Raw genomic sequence first — 23,475 nt, 5'->3', positions numbered from 1 at the left:
TATCACTTTTTATTCTCTAGTAGGGTTCTACCTTTTCTCTGAACAATATTGGGATTTCAGCGAGCTCTGGAGTAAGATTTCAACAGGAAGAGCTGAGATCCGGGAACTGGCTTGACCTCTGCACGCCAGCACTTATTGCTGAACTCTTCAGTCAAACGAGTGTGTGCTAGCTTTTACACAATTTACTTTTCAACAGGGCACACCAAACACCTGTACAGCGTTTCTTTTGAAGGCTTTACTGTACTTTTGCAGATGGCATCTTATTTATCCTCATAGATTTTCTATGTAAAGATTTCAGAGGGCCGCATGTCATCATTGTGACATAAGGAAAGACAGGTATTAAAAAATATGCAAATAGAGAAAGAGGGCCCCGCCACCTCCCAAGAGATCACTGTTGGCTGGGGACAGACCTGGCACCATCATGTCCTCACTAGATTGCACATGTCCTCACTTATTTGGATAAGCAACGTAAAGACAGTTACATGCTTTCCCCCCTTCCAATCACTACATAAATGTAAAGGCCTCTTAATTCTGTTAATTTAGATAGTTCAGAGACATTAAGTGTATACTTAATAACTAAGGCCCTCCACCTCTATTGTAAAATTGATCTGAAATATTAAGATACATAGTTTGGTGGTATGCACATGATTTTGAAGTCAGACATGCATGGATTCAAATCTCAGTTTGGTGGCTCCATGACCCTGGGCAAATTGTTTAACTACTGGAATTCTCCATTGTAGGTGAGGCAATCATCACTCAAAAATTTATCAAATGAGAGAGCATGCGTGAATTGCTTAGCACTCTACTCATAAATGGTAGCTGATGACACTAGCATCAAAATTAAGAGTACTGCTTAGATTTTGGATAGTTCCTGAGGAGCTCTTGTCTTATTTAATGCAGAAGAAAAAGGTGTTGATTGCAATAATGGTAAGGTAGCTATGCAAGAACAGCTTGGTGAAGTTGTTGTGATAAAGATTTGAAAATTGGACGAAGTATGTAAAAATGTTACAGTGCTACCCTTGGGCTGCAGGTCACTGCGCGCACTTGGAAGGGTGTGTGTGGAAGGCGCAAGGCGACCTCAGGCAAGGGAGGGTGCAGCTGTCACTCACGCGGGGGTGACGCCCTTGGGCAGGCCTAGGGCGTTGACAGCAACGGGTGGCGGCTGCGAGGGCAGCAATGCGCTGAGGAAGGCCGCGGGCGTCTGGCTGTGGCCGAAGCGGGCGACGGGGGAGGCGCAGTGGGAGGCCTGGGCTGAGCTCGGCAGAGGTGGTGGCGGCGGCGGCAGCGGGAACACGTCGGGCACCGGGAAGGCCGTGGTGGGGCTGAAGACCGGGGGCGGGGGCGGCGGGGGTGATGGTGAGGATGGACCCCACGGGGCCTCAGCCTCGGCGCCAAAGGGCTGCGTGAAAGGGGGTGCGGGCGTGCGACCAAAATGCTTCGGTGTTGGGGACATGGGTGACGGGAGGCTGGAGGAGCTGGGGCTGGAGGCCGGCGTGCCGTGGCTGGATGCGGGGCCTAGGTTCTGCGCGGCAATGAACTGCTTGGGGCGCGCGTAGTTGAAGGAGCCGGAGGACTGCATGGTGGGGGTGGCTCGGGAGGCGAGTGCGCTCATGGGCTCCGGGGCCGCGGGCGACGCGCAGGCTGCGAGCTCGGGGAAGGCGGGTGGCGGCGGGAAGGGTGGCGAGGGCGGTGCACTGCGCAGGGCACTGGTCCCGGGGTGCCGAGCGCTGGCCTCCTGCTCCAGGCGGATTTGGTTCTGCAGTTGCTGGATTTTCAGAGGGTCCCTGGGAAGAGAGAGAAAAGCGACACCTTCAGAGAGGGAACTAGAAGGAACGTTCATTTGGTGCAGGGAGGTTAGGCTGCGAACATGACTTCCCATGCATATACCTGGTGAATGAGGCCCAAGTTATTTACCCTGGGATGTGTTCTTGTCTGTAATTCTAGACAAAGCACTAAGCGAATTTTGTACGATCTGTGAGCTCAATCATCTTTTACCTAAGATGATTCAAACCAGTTTACAAATTGTGGTGGAAATTTTGTCTGACTTCCAGGAGCCCTATTTCATTTTCATGGAACCAGATGTATTAAAAGAAAACCTTTGATATGAGTCTCAGTCTTCTCATATGTAGCCAAGTTTTGGAAAAAGAAGTCTATCAGAATGAAACAGTTCAAAGAAAAACAATTGATTTGAGTTATTTTTGGCAGATTTAGGTTAGTCCAGTTTGCCTACTTCAATGCTATCAACTCTGCCTTTAGTAAATACCAAAGGCTGATTATGGAGGTAAGATCCACTTTAATTTCTGCATTTCCCCCCTAAAAATACGCAAAATTTAATATCCCTGAAATTTTAGTAGTAACCTAAAATGCCAGTTGTTATACAAACCTTAATAAATACTGATACTTATGTTTAGTGCTGTATCTAAAACATATGCAAATAATATCAGTCTTTAACATGTGGGTGTTTAATAAGCATTAACAAATGCATAGTTTATAATAATGTAGTTTTAATTCCTCAAGTATTTTTCATTGAGAAGAGACTGAATTTTTGAATTAACTTTTAAAATTAAGTTAATTTTTGAATTTTTAATTTTAGCGACTAGCTAAAATCTTACTCTATTTTACTCAGGAGGAGCTTTCCTTTTTAATTGAATTTTACATCCAAGATGTTTTCCTTAATTCGGGGCAGATAGTGACCAGTGGCCGTCAAAAGAAACTTCAACAGAAGGTGGCACTCTAACAAGCAGATGAAACAGGACCAATTCAATGAACAGGCTAAGCTATGCTCCCAACTTTAAACCTTTTAAAACTAAAAAGCAAAAACTCAAATCTTCCTTATCCATAGGTATTTAATCTTCAAAATCCAGTTTTCATAAAGTCAAAGCAATAACAGGAATTGAAACTGCTAGTAAAGGTAAAAAAACAAGATTTAGATCTGTTATCAAGTATCATTAGCTGTTGTAACAGCAGCAAAACAGTTCTAAACTCCTTCCTGTGTCTTCTATTCGCTTCTGTAATTATCCAGTAAAGTGATCACACTTAAATCCTGAAAAGAGAGTAAGAAACACATTTTTGGGAGCTGAAAAGTATAGAGAAGATAGCTCTATATGCTTAATCAATGCAGAGCATCAAAGATTCCAACACCAGAGAACTCTGTGGGGTCCTATGGAACTGACTCCCAGCATATTAAAAGCATCCATTCCGCTGCTGGAATTCACCAGGACACCAAAGCTCCAGATGTCTGTGTGTTTTGGGTAGACTGTCCTGCACATGTGCTCCTGTGCTCATGTGTTTAGAACTGGCCCAGGAATAGAACTCATAAAAACCACCCACCAGCTCAAAATAAAACCCATCATCCAGCACTCTCATTCTGAATCCCCAGTGCCTTGTTCTGATCTCCCTGGCTTTACAACCCCCTTTTTATTTCCTAGCTATGGCAAAATTCATGCTATTCTTAGAATGTTCATCATCATTCACCTGCCCTGTGCACCTGGGCTGGGAGTGGTCTGTGTGGTCCTCCTCAAAGCCACCGCACCCCAACTCTGGGCCAGCCTGGGCTCACAACAACCAGAGCCTCAGCTGTGTTTCACAGTATGTTAAGCTTGGTCTGGCATCAGCAAATAGCTGTGTAATAGCTCTGGTGAAGCTGCTACAAACATCGTATCATACCCTGTAGGTGGGGTGAGGAGTCCTCTACCCAGGATTAGGGAGTGGCTCCTGAGAAGCCAGTCTTCAAAGAAGCCAGGGCAGGAAAGCCCAGACCGCCTCTATACTGCTTCTAATTTTCTTTATAGGCCTACTCATTTGGGCATTAAAAAGAACCACTACGTTTGCTAACCCAAATGGGCTCAAAGCAGCCATGATGCTACTTTTAGGTAGTAAGTCAGTTCAAGAAATTATTAATGTGGCATTTCACAAGAAATGAATAGACATTCTAGTGTTTTGGCTACTAGTATATATTGCAATGAGGAACTCTGGCTAGTTTCCACTCTCCCTCATTTTGCCCTGGGTGAGGAATATAATATTCAGGGAATTGGAGGGATGAGGAAAGGGTGAGCAAAACAATTATTTTGAATCTTCAAGTGTCTGGCTTGATTTCTGTACAAATCATCATTTAAAAAAATACTTTAAATGGATCTGACACCTGTATTCTGAAATGATGAGATACACAATTCTAAGTCCTTTTCTCAGTCCTCATTAAGTTTTTTTAAAAATAGAAGTTGATTTTTACCAAGATAAAAAGGCAAAGGGAACGAAAGATACCAGAAAGGGAAGATTATCTGTGGCCTTTGGAAGTTACTTAAAAATTATTTATTACAAAAACTCATCACTTTTCTGCTGCCCTGTTCTCTGAAAATGAAATAAAATGAAACTGAACTGAACCTCTTGGAAATACTGAGTAAAGTTTTGGAATTTTAGGTTATGAGTTCTAGATAGCCTAGTTGCAACGACAACACTCTCTGGCAAAAAGCCTTCAGTTTTGCACACCTATTCCATCAAACCCCACCCAGCTTTTTCCCCTCTCCCACCACACCACTAATTTTAAATGACCAAGAAACTCCCCACTCTTGCTCCTTCTTCAATTCTAAACTTTCAATACTTAAGGAAATGGATGTCTAGATTTTTTTGTCACGCACCTGTCACCGTTGGTTTACAAATGGGAAAGGAATTTTAAGTAACTAGCAAGTCACCTGTCTAAGCAAGGTAAGATCAGTCTGTCCCTGTCTCCTTTCCCTATACCAGATGTGTCAACATAAAAGAATCCTGATCTAGTACTAGACTTATTGGGAAGATCACTTCATAAGTTACATGAATGTCTAACCACAATGCTGTCCACCTGAAATAAGTAATATACCACTGAATGTCAACTGTAATTGGGAAATATTTTTAAAAGTATAAAAGAACCCTGACCTTCAATATGATTTATTTTTTAAAATCCGTGGTTATCTTTTCCTCCTAAGGATTTAACTCTTATGCCTCCTTGCAGCCATAGCAACCAGGGCCTTTAGGGTCTGAATCCTCAGTGAAGGTTTTAACTATTTATACATTTGAGAATATATTTAAGAATATCTGACTTCAAACTTGCTTCTTTTTAGAGTAAAATGGGGCAACCATGAGACAATCTGGGCACTCAGAAAGAGAATATGTAAATACTAGCTCAATGGATTCTCCTCCTCCATTACAGAAAACCAAGACACCCTCCCCACCCCTGCCCTGCCCCACCACAATGATTTGGGTCCAGCGTTTAACAAGAACAGTTTTACAGAGAGAGGGATGAGGCCGAGATTCAGGCTGGGCAGAGATGGAGAACCTGGTTACTTTCCAGTTCGGTAATCTCTCCAGCCACTAGACGGAAGCAGCCAAGCAGCAGTGTGGTATGGGAGGGAAAGGCTGGACTCGCAGGTCCATGGTACCGGCTGGGAATACAGCTCCAGCAGCTCCTAACCCGGGGTGGGGGTCGGGTAGGGGGGCTCTGAGGGTTCCGCGAGCAGTGCCTGCTGCGTCCTTTGAGCTCAGTACATGTTCCACAGCCGAAGAGAACCACCACCCATCCTGGCGACTTTACAAAACACAGATTTAAAACAAATGGAGATGATGTTCTACTTACTGCAGGGGATCTTCCTCTTCATCTGTCCCCCAGCAAGTAGCGGTGGCACATGGGGACATGGGCAAGTAGAGAGGGCGGGTGAGTGGCCAGAGCGCTAACACGGCCGGTCTCCGTGGCTGCTCCTTCCTCACCCTTCCGCCCACATAGCCGAGTGGGGGTGGGAGATGAGGGAGGCACTTCTCATCTTCCCGCCTCTGCACTGACTCATGTGCAACCCTGGGGGTGGGGGGTGGTATTATCCCCATTTTCTAAATTCCTCATAGATTACTGAAGTCAAGTAACCTGCCTAAGGGCAGAAGCTAGAGGTGAAGGGCGTCTGGTTGGCTCGAAAACCTCCGCGACATCATTCTCTCCACTAAGTGCTCAGTAAAGAAAAAATGTCTATTAAAATGTTAGTCATTGTTACTGCACATCACTTTCTCTCTGGGGAACTGTAGCCCAGGCTCAAAATAAAGGATGTGAAAGTAAACTTCTGGAAAACAACTTTTATGTAAATTGGAAACTCCCAGTATGTCTCTCTGGAGCCATGTCTGGATGGCAAGAAGTAATTTTCCCCCTGCTTGTACAAATAAAGATGGAGTATTTATAACTGTCGGGAGCAACTCTCGGGATCACAAAGCTGGAAAACATTTGTGCTTTCCGAGTAAATATGCTGTTGCTTTATGTATTTTCTTTCATTTTTTATTGTGTGATACAGAAGCCACTGCATGACGAAGAGCTGCAACACGGCACCCTCTGAACCAGGAGCTCCTCTGCGCCTGCAGTTTATAAGCAGACACATCGCTGTCAACGGCAACACCAATGCCTTAGCCGGCCGCGCTTCCTATAGGCTGCTGGTTCCTGAGACAGCCACAGGGCAGTGCTGTGACAGAGGGCCCCAGGCAGGCTGGGGAATTCTAAGGCTCTTCAAATGATGGCAATTACGTGAATTAAGGGGTAAACGGCTTGTGTGTTCCCACAACATAGTCCTCTCTGACTGGGACTAGCTCAGGGTCTTATATGAGAGAGCTCAAAATAGTCATTCTGAGAACTTATAAAACAGACGGCTTTAGTTCAGGGTGTACTCATTAAAGTTCCGTCTATGACTTTATTATATTTATACTTCACTTATCCTGTTTTTCTTTTATTACTCACGCTCCCATTTATGCCTTCATGTCATAGAAATTAAGTCTACTTGGTGAGAGTCAGTATCTAACAACTTGCTTAGTTTAGCACTAAGTTATTATTGCCCCTCAGTGAAAGGTATGCTAATCACAACCTTGAGAACAATCATTTACACCATGAAAATAGGTTAAAATATGCCAAATGAGAGAATATTATTATTGGGTTTAGAAGAGGTTATCAGTACAAAAATAACTATGAATTTAAATACATCCCCCATAACAGTGGGGGAGAGGGCAGTGGTAGACTTGAATTTTCTACGAAGTACCATAAACAGGAGAATGTAAAAATCAAATTAAAACTGATCACTTTGGAAATGTGTGTTTAACATGTATTGCAAAATGACATAGGTTTCTTTATAAAAGACCACTTCTTTGATCTTTAATTCTGAGTCTGTTGGAAATCATGCTGACTCTAGGACCAAATGCAATTAATTACATATGAGGGTTCAAGGAAGGAGCGACCTGCGTGAAATGAGCCCATGACTTGAATCTCTTTGAGGAAGACTCGTCTTTTCCACTTAGAATAAGAACTGCATTTGGCTCCACTACAGAAAAACAGTAGCTCTTCATGTCTTGATACATAAGGTTGATCTCTTTTTGAAGTCATTCCATACACCATGAGAAAGAGAGGGAGCAATTGCTGACCAATTCATAATCCTTTGGGGCAAGTCTCCAGAATATCAAAGGATGGCCGTGTCTCTCATGTGGCACAAGGAATAAGGACTGAGACCTTGGGATATGGTGTTCTGACAAAGGTCAATACCAGCATGAGTTTGTAAGAACTTGAACCCTGTAGCTGACTTCCCAGATGCAGAGAATTCTCCTTTCGGAGGTGTGTGGAGATCCAGCTCTCTGGGGTCAATGTTCGTCCGGCTTCAAGAAGGCTGAGGGACATGGTGGTCCAAAGTGCTCACAGCCCCCGCAAAAGAAAAGGATGTATACCTCAGCACAAATTGACTGTGATAAGAGACAGGCTTTGATGGTGTGTATAGTCTTGATAAGCCTGATGAGGCCGAGTGACGTGGAGCTCCAGCATTTCAGCCTCAGCCTTTTCCAGCGGGGAGGAATGTGAGGTCAGGTTCTAAAAGCATCATCTCCACATCATTTAAATGCCTTAAATAATTTTCATTTCTGTTGCTACATAGGCCAGTGAAAACAGCAAGATGATTATTAGCTGCTGATTCTTATTAAAACTCTGCCAATGTAATGTACATGAAAAGGAATTAATATGGACTATTGCCAATTAAAAAGGTTTGGTATTAATTCTTAACATAGACAAAATATGTTTTAAAAGAAAAAAATCTATTGCCCAACCTTTTCTGTCAATGCTTGAGGCAAAATTGGTGATCTCATTTCTAACTGAAACACTAAAGAAAAGTTGCCCAAGAGTTAGATGTTGAGGAACTTTGCAGTCTTACGCATAAAATTTCTCAGAAATTGAAAGACTTGGGGGGAAAAGATGGACAAATATTCACCTTTCCGTCTCAAAATGAAATAAGGAATTTGGCATATTTTAGGGTTTCAACTAACCAAGTCCAAGTATGGTGCGTATCTGTACACATATATCAACTTCATGAATATGTTGTTTTCACATCTGTTTCAACTGTTTTAAAACATGAATATATCATTTTTTGGTAAACAAAAATAGATTTTAAAGGCATTAGAGAGTCAAACTAAAGTAATTCCACAGTAAATCTTATAAAAAGGATCCCTTTTGGTGTGAGGGGGTACTTTTATACTGTGAATAATTATTACCTAATTGGTTAACATTAGTTGCATTTTTTTTTTCTTAAGACAGATATACTTGTAGATAAATTAAGAAAAATAGCTTTTGGGTTTGTGTGTCTCAAAATAGTCCCTATGAGAGTTGGGTTGGGTATGGTTCTGCTACAGTGTTCTCCCTTAAAGAACCATGTGAACTATTTCAATGGCTCAGTTGCCACTGTTCTGTTAATAAACATTTCCCCTTTCCACCAACCTTTTTTGTCCTTTGGCTTGATTTTATAAACCTTCTAAAAATAAATTTAAGGTATTTTGTTCAATACAGAGATAGGGTTATGTTGTGCTCAAGACCTATAATTCCGCAGTGCCGGTCTTTCTGTCCTCATTCTTGTGACCTTTGCAGCCTCAGGCAGTATGAGCTCCCACCCCCTGTTTCTTTAAGCACTCAGTCTTCTCCCTGTCATCACTGACACAGCCATCCCTGTTCTCCTGCCTGTGACGTTGTGCCTCATTTCCCTCACTGGTCCTTTGTCAGCTCTCTAATTACAGACATCCCATCAAGATCTAACTTCCTCTACCTTCTCTTGATTCGAGGAGATAACAGCCTCACCTCACTCCCTAGCCTCTCTCTGTAACCCAGACTCAGCCTTGGATTCCAATTCTATTACCTATTTCCACACAAACTCAGCATGTCTAAAACAGAGTCCCTCTCACCTCAATCTAATTTCTTCCCCAAATAATATCTGATATTTGAAGATTCCCGATACTTGGTCAGAGACAGCCCTAACATTTTTATCTCCAGCTACTGCTCTATCTCCATATCTCTATTCTTCCAAATTAGTCTTATTGTTCCCTGAACTCACCTTGGGTTTTCCTTCCTCTTGGCCTTTTGTCATGTACTTCCCCCTTTTGGAGGGCCCACCCCCACCAGTTTCTCTCCATCCACTGAAGTTGTCTAGATCCTTCTGTGCCCCTTGCAAGGTCTCTCCTCTTGAAACTCTTCCTAGTAACATCTAGCAATTCCTTCTCTCTCCAAACAGCTCCAGTCCACAAGGTTGGTCCAGCACTGCCAGGGTTTGGCAGTGACACTGTCACTCCCACGGCCAGATCTCCCAGAGCCAGGCTCAAGATCTCTGTGTCCTCCTGGTGATACCCAGTGCTGTGCACACAGTGTCACTAAACACCTGTGAAGAGATGGCCAAGTGTCTTTTTGTGTGCAATATGGGACAGGGAAACAATCAGAGCTCTTTCATAATAATGACAGTCCTTACATTTCTAGCATTTTAGTATCTAAAATACGAATCATAAATCCCCCAGTGTGTTTGTGAATCCGGTAGCACAGTTCCTAATTTGGCACCCATGAGGCACTCTACCGTGTACAGGGCAGCTTACCCTGTACCAATGCCCATTTTCCATTTTATTTGGTTATCAGTCAAAAATGCCCCAAGTTTTTGTTTACCTTGAGGGAAAGTGCCTCAGGGATATTTTCTGTACTTGGTGAGAACTTTAGTCATCTCCAGGAAAATCTTTGCTTTCCTACGGGCCGTTCTTTCCATCCCTGCAATGTTCTACAGCCACTTTTTTTTTTTCAAAGCATAGGCTGTATCCTGAGATAAAACAGTGGGTCCCTGTACAGAGAGAGGAAACGGTTCCCTTGTGTGGCCATTGTATGGCAGGCCATAAAGACCCAACAGAGTCTTACTAACAAGGAAGCACGAGTGTCTGTGCTAGGGCCACATTCTGAGGCATTGATGTCTGCCTGGGACTTCACACTGATGTCTGGACTCGTTGTTCAAGTTGTTGTGAAAATACTGCCAAGAGTTCTTTATTGCTGATGGGAAGTTAAAGAATGTGTAGGTGGAGGTCATGCTTTATTTCTGGAAGGAGAATGAGGCACTGGTTGGTGACATGGCAGTAAGCATTCATAAAAGCAAGTAATGACTCAGTAGTAAGTGGAGAGTTGAATGAGTTCCTTCTTAAAATCACAGTTGCCTGAAACTCCAAGAGGAGTAGACATCCGTTGTTATTATCTTTCTTCCTTTCATCTGGTACAAGCATTCCTCCCTTTCTTTAAGATCTGCTTCTAACCTATTCCTTGTGGGTCTGCCAAACACAATTCCCCAACCTTTGGCCACAGGGTGAGCATAAGACCCAGGATCAGCTAATCATTGATGGCTTTGGCAAATCATGCAAGGATAAATACAGGGTGGGGAAAAAGTAGGTTTAGGGGTGTTCATATGGAAAAAGACATGCAGGTTATGATTATTACAATAGCTTTCTTAGCTCTGTGTTTTGTGTACTCACTGCAAACCTACTTTGGCCTCACCCTGTATATAGTCCAGGTCAGGCAAGGCCAGTCAGGATGACTGGGAAACATGTCTCTGTCCTTTGACAGACTACAAGGATAAATGCCCCTGAGCTGCTGGCGGGGCAGGAAGAACCTATAGAAAGGAAAGCAATACACAAACACTGGAGTCCCATGGAGAGATGACAGACAAGAAGAGAGACATAGTTAAACTGAAACGCTGTCTTAGCACCCGATCCAGACCGTACCCTCAGACCAGGTTTAGCTCTGCATTCCACATACAAAATAGTTGCTCTCTGTCCCCCCGCCCCCCAGTTTTTCTTTTCTTCCTCAAATTAGTTTAAATGCTCTCTAATACTTCTAAGAAAGTGGCCTTGGACACCAACCCATGCAATTCCTTATTGTATTGTAGAGATTAAGTAACTGCACAAAATTACCAGCTTGTTAGTGCCAAAGGCTGGACAAGAACATCTTGCTGGTAAAAATAATGTTAAAAATTAATCTTATAGCACTATCTGAAGCTGATGAATCACTGAACGGATGAATATATAGATTGTTCATAAAGTTGTGAAAGAAACCATCAGAAATACAAAAAACAAATAAGAGTGAAGAGTATTTATCTCTGGAGAATGAGACTAGAATGAGGTGGAGGAAGTTTTATTTTCATATTCTATAGTCATCTAGACTTGTAGTTCAAATTTTTTAAACTTGTGCATATAAAAAATTAATATAATGGTTAAAATATCTAAAATTCTTAAAACATACAAATTGTAAACATATAATTCTTAAAGCATTTACAATTCCAGAAGCTTATATTTTAAAGAGAGTCACATCATAAAGAAAGCTAGAGTACCACTGCCTTCACCAGCAGCTAAATATTCTGGAAGACTGAGGACAACCGTTCCCTGTGTCTGAAGTTACCAGGGGAGGGCTCTCCTCTGAGGAGTGTCATCAGTCATGACTGTTACTACCCCTACTACCAGCACTGACAGCATCACTAATGCCGCTCTTAATGATAACAGCTATTACTCGTCGGCAGCCGTCCGTCTCGAGAGACGATGGTGTAGCTTCTTAAGAGTCTATCTGCACCGCCGAGAATGGTTGTGCAGTCCGACTCGGGAGTGACACGGTATCTGTCTCCTCCCGTGTTGAATCGACATCTTGCGATGACGCTGGAGTGTCCTCTCCAGTGAAGCTGAAGCTACAGAGCCTGGGCAGGGTGATATGGAGGGTCTGCTGTTGCCCATGCAGCAGACCCCCCCTCTCTTCGCAGCTGAAGGGTCCAAGGGAAAGATGGAGTCAATACAGCTTGGCTTCAGGTGCGCCGCAGGAGTTGCCGGTGTTGACTACAACGTCAAACCGCCTTAGAGACTCCGGCTCCGGATTTTCTGTCGGGGTTTACTCCCTTAGCCTTTCCCCTGAAGAGGTATGCCGCAAGGCAGCGGAGGTTTTTTGGAGTCAGAGTTTTCCTTCTCTGATGTGCCCTGACTGGAAGATCGAACCAGCGACGCTTAGCTCGCAGGCCGACGCTCAATCCACTGAGCCAAACCAGCCAGGGCACAGCTATTACTGAGCACTCGATATGTACCAAACACCCTTTTACATGCGCCATCTGTATCAACTCAATTAGTCCTTATAAAAACACTAGGAGATAGGCCTCTTTTTTAGTATCTCTAATTTACAGAGGAGGGGAACGAGGCACAAGGTTACCCAGCTGGAAGCAGCACAGGTGGGACTTACACTGAGGAGGTCTTGCTCATGGCTGTTGTGTTATGGTGCCTCTAATTGGGGCAGCAGGACTCCCCAGTACTTCCGTGTGCACTGGGATGTCTTCAGCTGCAGAGGGCCTTTCTACTGTGAGTCCTGCCCAAGACTTGCTGTAATTCTGTCACTCCTAGCCCCTTGGTTTCTTTGCTCCTGGGGTACAGACATTGCTATGGAGCTCAATACAGCTACATATGGAAACAAGCTGGCTATGTCCTGAAGATGTTTCATTGGCATAATTTTAGGTAGGTAGTTTTTACGATCCATATACTAAGCTTTGAAAACTTATATTTACTGAAGAAACTGTAAGAATATATAAAACAACTTGAAGGAGCTGGTTTTGAAACTAAGAAATTAAATTTGCCCCCAGAATGTCTTATCTCAGTGTTTGTATTATCAATCAGCATCCATGGCATTGAGAGGCTATTAAATGCTTGGTCTGTACTAACTAAACATCATCTATTTACAGTCATACACTGAAGGCCAAAAATGCAGTGTAGGGACAGGGAGATGAGACTAACTGGTAGAGATTTTCAGTGCGTATTTTGCAAGTTAAAAGGAAATCCAAGTTTCTGAGAAGATTCAAGAGACATGTCACATAATAGCAATAAATACTACCATGGAGTTCCTTGGCACAGAATTCCCACATATTCTGTCCTTCACTCTCCTCTTTGAAACAGATGCTCATTGTAGAAAAAATAAAGAAATAAGAGAGTAATAATGTCCTAAATAATTGGAATTGAATTCTTAAAAATGGCTTTGTTTCTGAAATAACAGACAGCTCTTTTTAGCCTCTCCTGCCCAATGGGCTGCTTAGTGCTGTCCCTGGCATTAGTGATAATGCCCTCAATTATCTGTGTGGCCTGGGCTAAGAGAGGCTCAAATTTCTTCATATCTGTGAAACAGAAAGTTGGACTATTTTTCAAACAATCCCTTTAAGTGTTTTAAAGTTCCGCCAAGCTATAAAATCCATTATCTAGTCTTTCGATATTGGACATCTGAACATTATTAATTTGTCATGTTACTCTATCTCTTGAGAGACTTCATCACTTAAATATACTGGAACTTAAGAAAATGTATGTTCCACATATTGATGAACACCACTAATTTATAAAGATGACTTTTTAGACTGCTATTAACATCGACCTATCACTAGAGAACTAAAGAGCATTTCCGAATTTAAAAAAAGCTGCCAATAACATTTTCTACATATTTTATTCTTGCAAGGGTAAGTAAGGAAAGGAATGCACGCTTGGACTTGGATATTCAGAGTAATTTATTTTCTCCTTAGGGTCGGCCATTGCTTGTTTAAGTTAATGGTCAAGATGCACAGCCAAGGGTTCCACAGTGTAAACGCAGGCCTCGCCTCGCCTGATCACAAGGCTCCAGTTTTAACCTCTCATCCAAAGAGGGAAAAAGTTCTAGAAAAAAAACTCAAAAATGCATTTTGGCAGGCTCAAGAGATGTAGCTTAGCAGCATGAATTAAGAGACTTGTGACCATGAAAAAGAACTGTAAATTTTAAATGGCTTTGACCCTTCTTAGCTTTTGACCAAGTGACTCTGACATTCCTCAGAGGCCAGAGGATAAGCTGGATGCAGTAATGACAGCGCTGCAGGGCAGGCAGATCTGACCCTTCCGACAGCAAGTGAAGTCTATCCAAAAGTGTCCCAGGAAGCACTGTAATAAATGAGGTTGCCTCCCTGAGAAATGACTAAGGCCACTAAAATAATTCTTAGCTAAAGCAATCCAATTATTTATATGTAATTATTCTTAAGTAAAAAAAAATTGAGAGAAATTTATCATAGCTCCATGAAGGTTCCAGCACGGTTATATATGACGGTGTCCTGCCGAATCCTTTGTCTGGTACTCTATCAAATGGAGACTCTATAACGTGGTACTTATGACCCTCGCCCATATGATAAAAACCATGTAACATCTTGAAATGCCTTTATAGTATGTACAGATGCAATAGAGCTTATTTTACTGTGTTTTATTAATTTTTTCCATAGTATGTAAATAATGAAGTTTGTTGGACACCACATTGGGTTTTTATGATTACACTGTGAGATTTTTATACATGAGGTGGTCCTTCATTCGGGAAGTAGTATATATACCTGGACCTGGTTGTTCTTTTTAAAATATGAAACAAATAATGGAAAAAGCCATGTGAGTGGGGACAGTATCTGCATGATGACGTGTACAGGAAAGTCATGCAATGTACAGATGGAAGCGCCTGCATTATCTTGCCCAGGAGAGTAATCAGAAGGTTTGTCCAAGTGCCGCACAGGAGGCAATGACAGAGCTAAAATTAATAACTAGGCTTTTTGCTCTTAGCCTCTCCAGTGAAGATGTCATGGTGCAAACTTCTTTCACTTAAAGGCTTTCACTAACAGCCATACCAAAAAGTAATTTCTAACAAGAATACAGACAAACATTCCAAAGAACAAAGGAAAGATGGTCCACATCAGTCAAGCTGCAGCAAGGGCTACTCCCTCCCGCAGAGTGAGGAGGGAGCCTTTGCTTAGGAATAACGTAGTACTGGCTGTGGGACAGTTATATGGCAAAGGAGCACAGCCACGTCACTCGTGTGTGCAGATGAGTGCACGTATCCACATACATGACTGAGCACAGTGCATACGCTCAGGTTTAAATATGATACAATTACTGTCTAAGGATATTAGTCCTGAGCAAAAATAATACAAAGTATATTTAACTGCCCTTGAATTCCTAACTTGACCTTTGAAGTATGATCTTCTATCTTGATTGTGACCAGCAATAAAGAAAAGCATATCTGTAATCTCAGAATCAGAGGCAGTTCATAACAGGGAACCAATATTAGTATTTTTGTTGTTAATGCCTTCTCAGTAAGATAGGATTAATGTAATAGTTATAACTGTAGAGTTATGGATTTATAAGTTATGAATTTACAAGTGATTTTTCTTGCTGTGGACATTGGTCATTCTCTAAAAATATGTCATAAGGGTAAATTAAAAATCCACAGAATTAAAAAAAAAAGTCAAAATGAACCAGAAGACTTTAAAATCATTTGTGATACAGTATTAGTATTCCCTCACTTATCACAGGTATTACGTTCCAGACCACCACCCCCCGCCCCGTGATAGGTGAAAATCTGCAAAGTAGGAACTTTACATTTATTTTAGTATTTACTGTACAGTACCACAAAATCCCACAATATAGAGAAAAATCCGCGATAAATAATTAAATGTAATATTTTTAAAAATCCCGCGATACAGTGAGGCCGTGATAAATGAACCATGATATAGAGAGGGACTACTGTATTTTAGTATTTACGTGTACATATGTTTTAAGGCTTTATAAACCCTTCCACACACTTATAAACCATTCCCAGTCCCTTAGTAACCTTTCCCAGTCCCTTATTAACCTTTTCCACACTTTTACAAACTTACATTCTTAAACATATTCTGCACCCTTAAATCTACGTAACTTTAACAACATACATATACAGTACTGTAAAATCCCGCAGTATAGCCAAAGATCCGTGATAAATAATTAAATATATTTCAAAAAATCCCATGATACAGTGAAGCCGCGATAAGTGAACCGTGATATAGAGAGGGACTACTGTATACATTAATAATTTACTACAGTAAATTTTTCTTTTTTTGCCTTTCAAGAGCATCCAGCTCTCAGTTTTAAAAAATTATTGCTAATTATCAGTGGGACATCAGGACACTGAAGGAGCAGGCTCTGTACCCTTCACCGTGTTTGCACGTGGAGGGACTTCTAGACAAGAGCATTCTGGCCTGTACTCTCCCTTCCCTCTTTGTGGGGATGGACAATGGATCTGGGCATGCTCAGATCAGACCTGTGCTTGCAGGGAGAGGGTTTTCTTCTCCCCGTCTTTGGAGGTGGGGTCTGCCCCAGCTGGACTGTACAGCGCTGCCTCTGGACAGGTGGCTCAGCTGCTTAACTCAAGGGTGAAACACGTATTAGCAAGCTTACCTGGCCCAGCAGCCCAGCTCCTTTCTCCTCCAGTTCTCCCCAATACAAACATGCAGCTCGGAGGTCTCTCTGATGCCTCAGCTTCTCACTCAAATGGCCCTAAACTTGAGTGGCCCTTCTCAAATTATACATTCGTCATGCATTTTAATGGTCTGAAAGGATCTTAGATATTTGCGGATCTTCAAGCCAACAGTCATTTGTTCAGCCTGTATCCGGAGAGGCTAGCCTCAACTCTGGTTAAGGGCAGAAAAGACGTGGGTAGCCTCAGGTTGACTTAGTGACAAAATAAAGGCATTCAATAGACCCACTTCCTCTTGGAAGGCAATTTCTGGGTGACCTATTGATAGCTTGAATTGTGTCTTTGGTGGCAGGGCCTCATTCCTTACCTAGGGATATGGCAGAGGTCCTCTCCATCATTTCTGTCCTTTCATTTCCAGTATCCCTACCCTCTCCTGAAGATAAAAATTTACCTTTATACCCCTTTTCATTCAGCTGATCTAAATACCTAGTTCATATTTACCCTGACAAATGGCATATAACATTTTTACATTCTTACTTAAATACTACCATCATTTTGGTTATGAAATTGGTTGAAAAAACCAGGCACCAATATAATCATTTGACAAACAGAATTTAACTTTTTTGGCTTAGAGAGTTAAAAAAGCACAATGAGAGTTCTTAAAAATCAGTATAGCAAACCTTTTCCTTTTAAAAACTGAACTCATAATTATAACCAAAAAGTGCAGACAATATTTATTTTATCTTTTTGAAATTAAATTCTATTCCTTAAAGTGCATGTGATAAAAAATGCAAAACAAAAATCCTGTTGGATTTTCCTGTGCCAAAAAATGAACCTTAACCCACAATGCACATCTTATACAAAAATTCACTCACATGAATCTTCAACTCAAATATGATCCCAAAACTATAAAATTTCAAGAGGGAAACAAAGGGAAGTCTTTGTGACTATAAGTTAGGCAGAGATTTCTTAGATAAGATGCCAAAAGTGTGACCATAACAGAAAAGAAATTGAAAATTTGGGCTTCATTAAAATTAAACACGTCTGCCCTTCAAAAGGCAAAAGATAGAAAAAGGATACCTTGAAAAGTATGTCTTCATCTCTCTCTTCCTCTCAACCCAATTTCCCTCCCCAGCACCCACTGAATATACTATTACCATTTCTTGTGTTTCCTACCAAGCTAGCCCATACATAATAAGCATATAGATATACTACAGGAGTTGGCAAAAGTAGGTTTACAGGTATTAGTATGTGGAACAGTTCATTCTTATATTGTTTATTAATTATTGTATTAGTTTCCATACAAACAACTGTAAACCTACTTTTGCCCACCCTGTATGTGACAGTTCTATTGCTCTTTACACCAAGATGTTTTAAAACACAAAACTTCCACATTCAATATATTTATAAGATTATTCCATGTATGTAGTCCCACACTTTTGACAGCATTCACTGGTCATGCATGCAGTTGAGACCAATTACTTTGGAAGTAATTAGTTTTGAAATTTACTTAAGCAAAGATGAAGAAAAAGATAAAAAATTTTAATTTGTTGGCCTCGGTTAGAACAGACAAAATCTTTCCTGAGTTATCACTCTCACCGTGTGTCTTTTAGGCAGGCTCCATGTTTTAGCTCTGCTTGCTATTGTATCCTGGGGGAGAGATGTCATCTGGGGCCTGGCACCAAACTATTATTTGAAGTACATAGAAACCAGTTTCTCCAGTTGCTTCCATTTCTTTGGGTATTGGTGTTTTTAAATAATGACAGTCTCTTTGAAAGAAAAATGAGACTCTCTTTAGTCATTTTGATAATTAAAGGAAGTATTTGGCTAAGGCTGAATTGAAAACATTTTTCACACTACACAGCCCAACTCACTTCCTAAATGACTCATTTAATACCTAAGTGAGCTGGAAGAGTGCTTCTGTCTTGCTCTACCTCATTATCCTGTTTCATTTCTTCGCAGCATTTATCAGTGAAATTATTACATTTATATATCTGTTTTTATACTTTCTGCCTGAATACCCTGTCCCCACCCCACCCCAGCTCTGGGAGGCCAGTTGTACATGGCTGTGGCGTAGGACCTAGAGAGGGTTCTGGCACATAGTAGGTACTCAACAGACACTTCTCCACTGAATGAATTATGTTTCTACTACTGGGATTGCCTCTCATTCCTGCTATATGGTTTGTAAATTCAGCAGCAGCATCCAGATGTGAAAAGATAGAGATGACCATTTAGAATATTGCACATGTTTCTGCTACACTGGCTTGGAGCATAAAGCTTTGCACAGATCTAATTTTATATCCCTTAGACTTGTGCTGTCCAAATATGGTAGCCACCAGCCACATGTGGCCACCAAGGAATCGAAGTGTGACTGATCCAAAATCAGATGTGCTGTAAGTATAAACACAGCACCAGATTTTGAAGATTTAGTTTAGAGAATGTAGAAGAAAATGTAAAATGATCTCATTTATAATATTTATATTACTTAGATGTTGAAACTATTTTTAATATAGTGGGTTAAACAAAATATATTATTAAAATTAATTTTACTTATTTTTCTTTCTTAATGTGACTACTAGTAAATTAAAACTGCATATTGTAGCTGGTATTTTTGGTCTATATTATATTCCTACTAGACAAAGCTCCTAGAACCTGGTTGGTTCTCAAAGTCCCCTCACTTCTTCTCACAGGGTTCTGTCTTTTTATCCTATTTAGACATTCCGTTAGTGGCCCCACTGAACCAGAATTATATAATGCACAGCCTTAGAAACTAAGGATTGGTTTCTGGGGTAGTGGAAATGGATTTGTCCATGATCATGGCAAAAAAGTTACCCTCTGTTTTCTTCCTTATTTGCTGACTTCCCAGCAAGTAATATCAGAAATGATTCTATGATTGTGTTTCTCAAACTGTTTCACTCTCCTGAGACATTGGCACATAGATGGCCTATTTGGGACACACTCAGTGCTGCTCCTCAAGATGGACTAAAGGAGCCTGTCATCCCGGGCAGAGCATTCTCCTTCAGGCAATACGAGGAGACTCTGTTTCCTTAGAAAGCCTTAACCTGTTGAGATCACACTACAAGGCCAAGGTTATGTAGGAAGGTTAGTCTGCCAGGTGCAGTGAGCAGGCAGAGTAATCAGTCATGGGTTAGAAGCTAGAGGTGAAAGGCAAAATAGAGCAGGCTCTGGGGTGAAGAGGAATTTGAATTTCCTCTCACATGAAATGCAGTACAAGCTTTGCATCATGTAATAGAGCAAAAGAAAGATGATGTAACATGTCAACAAAAGATGGAACAACCAAACTTACAAAGCTGAGGTTTTACATTTAAAAAAGGGTACAAATTTGATTTTTTTTCTCCAGTTTACAAAAATTTTTAAATGAAAGTCTTAATGAAAAAGTATAAAAACAATAGCCTACTTAAGATATGCTGGCTGTTATTATATTTAGAGTAAGTTTAAGGGAGAGCATCTAAATTGAATAGTGCTAGTTAGTGGGTGAAACCTGGCTCTTCAATGTATATTATCTTATTTATAAAAGACTGCTCTCCCTTACTATTGCCTCCTTGGTAAAGTCCATCCTGAAAAGTAAATACAATCTTCTGAACCATGGTATTATCATTAAGTTCTATCTTTTGACCCAAAAATCATTATCTCAGAGAAAACCTGCCAAGTTAAAGAGAGATCGCAACAGATACTTTCTTCATCCTCAGAGTAAAAGGTAAAATGTTTATGAAACTATTTTTTATGCTTGTCAAACTTTTATCACAACAAGATGCATGGAAAAACATCTTCTAGTACAGTGATAAGTGTATAACTTTAAAAAAATGCCTCTTGGTATTACTAACTTAGTTTGGCTAAATATAGTCCACAGCCTGCATGCTTTGTAGCCCATTTTCCCCTGGAATCCAGCTAATGTAAATAAAACAAACAGAGCGAACCTGGCCCCTCTCCATGAACATTACATCAGTCTTCCTTATTAGGAAAACTTCTTCGAAACTGACATTTTTCTCTAAATAATCAGAGTTTCATTCTCAATGAGCAACTCTGAACAGGAGCTGCTCCAATCAGAAGGGTTGCTAAACATCAGCAGAAATGTGGGTGACGTATAAGCTCATTTTACAATGATTTTAATTCCTGAAAGAGTAGCACCATTATGGAAAGGATTAAGAAGATACATTTAATGTTTCCTGCTGAAGGTACATTTAAGAAAACACATTTAATGTTCCTCAATTTTTTGCTTTCTGTGTATGTTTTGACATATGCCTGTGTTATGGTGAACACAAACAGGAGTGATTCTTAAGAGTCTTGATTTATCGCAATTGCAATAATGGTTCTGACCAAAGATTTTTGCATCTGATTGATCTTAAGATGATGTAGAAGTTAATAAACTAAGAAAGACTCCCCCTTCTCTCCCCTGAAACATTCCTCAATGTAGTGTTTAATGTGTTAGACAATTTAGGGTTATTGTTTTTGCTCTTGAGATATTATTATACTAACATGCTAACCTGGCAGCAAAGGCAAAAATAAACTGGAATTACATAACTGAAAGCTTCTGCACAGCAAAGGAAACCATCAACAAAGTGAAAAGGCAACCTACTAAATGGGAGAAGATATTTTCAATCATCTATCTGATAAGGGATTAATAACCAAAAGATATATGTATGTGTGTGTGTGTGTGTATGCTCATACAACTCAATTAAAAAAGAAACAACAACCTGATTTTAAAAATAAGCAGAAGATGTGAGTAGACATTTTGCAAAGAAGATACACAGATGGCCAATAGGTATATGAAAAGGTGCTTAACATCACTAATCATCAGGGAAATGCCAATCAAAACCACAATGTGATTATCACCTCATACCTGTGGAATGGCTATTATCAAGAAGACAAAAAAACAAAAAACAAGTGTTAATGAGGAAGGGGAGAATAGGGAACGCTTGTGCATTGCTGGTGGGGATATAAATTGGTGCAGCCACTATGGAAAACAGTATGGAGCTTCTTCAAAAAACTAAAAATAGAACTACCATATGATCCAGCACTTCTACCTCTGATCTGAGTATTTATCGCAAGAAAATGAAAGCACTGTCTGGAAATGGTATATGCACCCCCATGTTCACTGTAGCATTATTTACAATAACACATGCACACACACACACAATGGAGTATCATTCGGCAACAAAAATGAAGGAGATCTTGCCATTTGTACAACATAATGCCTTTGAAGGCATTGTGCTAAGTGAAATAAGTCAGAAAGAGAAAGACAAATACATATGATCTCACTTATATATGGAATCTAAAGAAAACAACCCCAAACTCATAAAAAAACAAAATTAACTAATTTGTGGTTGCCAGAGGTGGGAGTGGGTAAGGGAGTGGGTGAAGGGGGTCAAAAGGTACAGACTTCCAGTTATAGAATAAATAAGTACTTGGGATGTAATGTGCAGTCGTCGTCGGCAGCCGTCCGTCTCGAGAGACGATGGTGTAGCTTCTTAAGAGTCTATCTGCACCGCCGAGAATGGCTGTGCAGTCCGACTCGGGAGTGACACGGTATCTGTCTCCTCCCGTGTTGAATCGACATCTTGCGATGACGCTGGAGTGTCCTCTCCAGTGAAGCTCCAGTAATGTGCAGTATGATGACTATAACTAACAATACTGTATTATGTATTTGAAAGTTGCTAAGAGAGCAAATCTTAAAAGTTCTCATCACAATAAAAAAATTTGTAACTGTGAGGTAATGGATATTAACTAAACTCATTGTGATAATCATTTTGACATATATATATATATATATATATATATATATATATACATATGTAGTCATTACATTGTACACCTTAAACTAATACAATGTTATGTCAATTATATCTCAATAACATTGGAAAATATGTCATATTTTAAAGTGTTGCATAATATATTGTTTGAGAAAAAAAAAAAACATGTTAACTAATCCAGACTTCTTGTTATGAAAGGTAAGATTTATGAAGTTAAGATGTATGTGTAAAATAAAAATTAGTCAAAGCAAATCTCTTCTTTAAACAGTTAACTTTTTCATAACTACGAAGAGGGTTATTCATCAGCTTGTTGATTCTACCTAGTATTTTACCCTTTTTTTTCATCTTGACATAAGGACTATTTTCATGAGAAATAAAAGAGTTAAAAAAAACTGTTCTAAATCTAAAGTCCACAATGGTGGAATGGTATTGGCAAAGCTAATACTACATTCTAAAATGATTAATATATAAGCAAACCATCCTGAGATGCAGTGAGTTGTGTGGGTAATGTGATAATGCAAAGACGAAGCTCTCTTATGCAGTGGGCTACTTCTGGCAGGCAGTAAATGAGAAACTGCTCATTTACTTTTCATTTTCTACTCTGGTTCACTAACAAAATCAGGATAATCACATGTTCATGGAAATGTGGGGGGTGAGGAATGACTTGTGGTGGGAAGGAAGGCTGGCCTGGAAAATAAGGGAGGGTGGGTCTACCAGTTCCAAGTTTGTATTTCTAAATCTAGCTTATTACTGAACTCTTTTCAAAGGAAAGAAAAGCAAATACACCTGACTCTCTTGCACTCAGTACAGTTTAAACGGGATCGTGGATGGTCCTCATTGTTTCCATGAAGGGCCCGGCACCGGCAAATTGGGAAATACCATGAAAGAACTCACAGAGCTTTCCCATCTAACAGGCCCTTCCATCTTCTGGGAGTTTTATCTACATCTTACTGAATTTGGAATTGATGGTCATGGTGTATTTCACAGGAATGTCGACTCTGGAATTAGACTGCCTGTGTTTAGATGACTGGGTGGGAGTCCTTGATCACTTAGCCTTTCTGAGCCTGTTGCCTTATCCTTAAAAGGGGGTTATTACAGCACATGTCTCAGCTGTGTAGATGGAATGAATTATTACATACG

At 40.6% G+C, this 23,475-nt stretch overlaps 1 protein-coding gene across 3 annotated transcripts in view; it reads right to left on the bottom strand.

The window, feature by feature from the left end:
• The window catches only part of PALLD (palladin, cytoskeletal associated protein), a 356,001-nt gene that overhangs the window by 39,043 nt on the left and 293,483 nt on the right, over positions 1-23,475 (bottom strand). For all 3 annotated transcript variants that reach the window (XM_090288846.1, XM_090288847.1, XM_090288848.1), the window contains exon 11: positions 1,110-1,784. In XM_090288846.1, coding sequence (XP_090144972.1) covers positions 1,110-1,784 — 675 coding nt within the window. The remainder of the gene's footprint in view (positions 1-1,109; positions 1,785-23,475) is intronic.

The sequence above is a fragment of the Furipterus horrens genome, unplaced genomic scaffold (genome assembly GCF_987537825.1).
Source record: "Furipterus horrens unplaced genomic scaffold, mFurHor1.1.pri manual_scaffold_10, whole genome shotgun sequence".
Classification (NCBI taxonomy): Eukaryota; Metazoa; Chordata; class Mammalia; order Chiroptera; family Furipteridae; genus Furipterus; species Furipterus horrens.
This window is presented reverse-complemented; position numbering and strand designations above follow the sequence as displayed.